The sequence below is a fragment of the Ammodytes marinus genome, assembly GCF_949987685.1.
Source record: "Ammodytes marinus genome assembly, contig: scaffold_40, whole genome shotgun sequence".
NCBI lineage: Eukaryota > Metazoa > Chordata > Actinopteri > Uranoscopiformes > Ammodytidae > Ammodytes > Ammodytes marinus.
This window is the reverse complement of record NW_027648104.1, coordinates 215001-217500: the sequence shown is the minus strand read 5'-3', so window position 1 is coordinate 217500 and position 2500 is coordinate 215001. Positions and strand designations below refer to the sequence as shown.

Here is a 2500-nt window from a genome sequence, read left to right as displayed (position 1 = left end):
GATAGATAGATAGATAGATAGATAGATAGATAGATAGATAGATAGATAGATAGATAGATAGATAGATAGATGGATAGATAATATATATAATGTTTTTACCCGCGCGTGATGCAGGTCGACGCCGTACATGGAAAGTTTCTTGACGTTTTCCAGGAAATGCATTTCAGCCTCAGCAGGAGTCATCCCTCTGAGAGACAGACAGACAGACAGACAGACAGACAGACAGACAGACAGACAGGTAGACAGACAGACAGACAGACAGACAGACAGACAGACAGACAGACAGACAGACAGACTGTTAATAAGATGATCCTCTGTTTACATTAATGATGACATTGTGTATTTATATCTAAAGGTGCAGTCAGTGATTCTGGAGAACGCTTGTTGTCAAAATCAGTGAATATCTCCTCATGATCCACTACCTGTCTGTACTGTGTGAATATCTCCTCATGATCCACTACCTGTCTGTACTGTGTGAATATCTCCTCATGATCCACTACCTGTCTGTACTGTGTGAATATCTCCTCATGATCCACTACCTGTCTGTACTGTGTGAATATCTCCTCATGATCCACTACCTGTCTGTACTGTGTGAATATCTCCTCATGATCCACTACCTGTCTGTACTGTGTGAATATCTCCTCATGATCCACTACCTGTCTGTACTGTGTGAATATCTCCTCATGATCCACTACCTGTCTGTACTGTGTGAATGTCTCCTCATGATCCACTACCTGTCTGTACTGTGAATATCTCCTCATGATCCACTACCTGTCTGTACTGTGTGAATATCTCCTCATGATCCACTACCTGTCTGTACTGTGTGAATATCTCCTCATGATCCACTACCTGTCTGTACTGTGTGAATATCTCCTCATGATCCACTACCTGTCTGTACTGTGTGAATATCTCCTCATGATCCACTACCTGTCTGTACTGTGTGAATATCTCCTCATGATCCACTACCTGTCTGTACTGTGTGAATATCTCCTCATGATCCACTACCTGTCTGTACTGTGTGAATATCTCCTCATGATCCACTACCTGTCTGTACTGTGTGAATATCTCCTCATGATCCACTACCTGTCTGTACTGTGTGAATATCTCCTCATGATCCACTACCTGTCTGTACTGTGTGAATGTCTCCTCATGATCCACTACCTGTCTGTACTGTGAATATCTCCTCATGATCCACTACCTGTCTGTACTGTGTGAATATCTCCTCATGATCCACTACCTGTCTGTACTGTGTGAATATCTCCTCATGATCCACTACCTGTCTGTACTGTGTGAATATCTCCTCATGATCCACTACCTGTCTGTACTGTGTGAATATCTCCTCATGATCCACTACCTGTCTGTACTGTGTGAATATCTCCTCATGATCCACTACCTGTCTGTACTGTGTGAATATCTCCTCATGATCCACTACCTGTCTGTACTGTGTGAATATCTCCTCATGATCCACTACCTGTCTGTACTGTGTGAATATCTCCTCATGATCCACTACCTGTCTGTACTGTGTGAATATCTCCTCATGATCCACTACCTGTCTGTACTGTGTGAATGTCTCCTCATGATCCACTACCTGTCTGTACTGTGAATATCTCCTCATGATCCACTACCTGTCTGTACTGTGTGAATATCTCCTCATGATCCACTACCTGTCTGTACTGTGTGAATATCTCCTCATGATCCACTACCTGTCTGTACTGTGTGAATATCTCCTCATGATCCACTACCTGTCTGTACTGTGTGAATATCTCCTCATGATCCACTACCTGTCTGTACTGTGTGAATATCTCCTCATGATCCACTACCTGTCTGTACTGTGTGAATATCTCCTCATGATCCACTACCTGTCTGTACTGAGTGAATATCTCCTCATGATCCACTACCTGTCTGTACTGTGTGAATATCTCCTCATGATCCACTACCTGTCTGTACTGTGTGAATATCTCCTCATGATCCACTACCTGTCTGTACTGTGAATATCTCCTCATGATCCACTACCTGTCTGTACTGAGTGAATATCTCCTCATGATCCACTACCTGTCTGTACTGTGTGAATATCTCCTCATGATCCACTACCTGTCTGTACTGTGTGAATATCTCCTCATGATCCGCTACCTGTCTGTACTGTGTGAATATCTCCTCATGATCCACTACCTGTCTGTACTGTGTGAATATCTCCTCATGATCCACTACCTGTCTGTACTGTGTGAATATCTCCTCATGATCCACTACCTGTCTGTACTGTGTGAATATCTCCTCATGATCCACTACCTGTCTGTACTGTGTGAATATCTCCTCATGATCCACTACCTGTCTGTACTGTGTGAATATCTCCTCATGATCCGCTACCTGTCTGTACTGTGTGAATATCTCCTCATGATCCACTACCTGTCTGTACTGTGTGAATATCTCCTCATGATCCACTACCTGTCTGTACTGTGTGAATATCTCCTCATGATCCACTACCTGTCTGTACTGAGTGAAT

General features: G+C 43.2%; 1 protein-coding gene across 1 annotated transcript in view; it reads right to left on the bottom strand.

The window, feature by feature from the left end:
- The window catches only part of LOC307271047 (band 4.1-like protein 3), a gene marked incomplete at both ends in the record, with an annotated part of 27413 nt that overhangs the window by 19530 nt on the left and 5383 nt on the right, over window positions 1–2500 (bottom strand). Inside the window, one exon of the mRNA XM_080054924.1 lies at window positions 100–187. Within this exon, the coding sequence (XP_079911050.1) occupies window positions 100–187 (88 nt within the window). The remainder of the gene's footprint in view (window positions 1–99; window positions 188–2500) is intronic.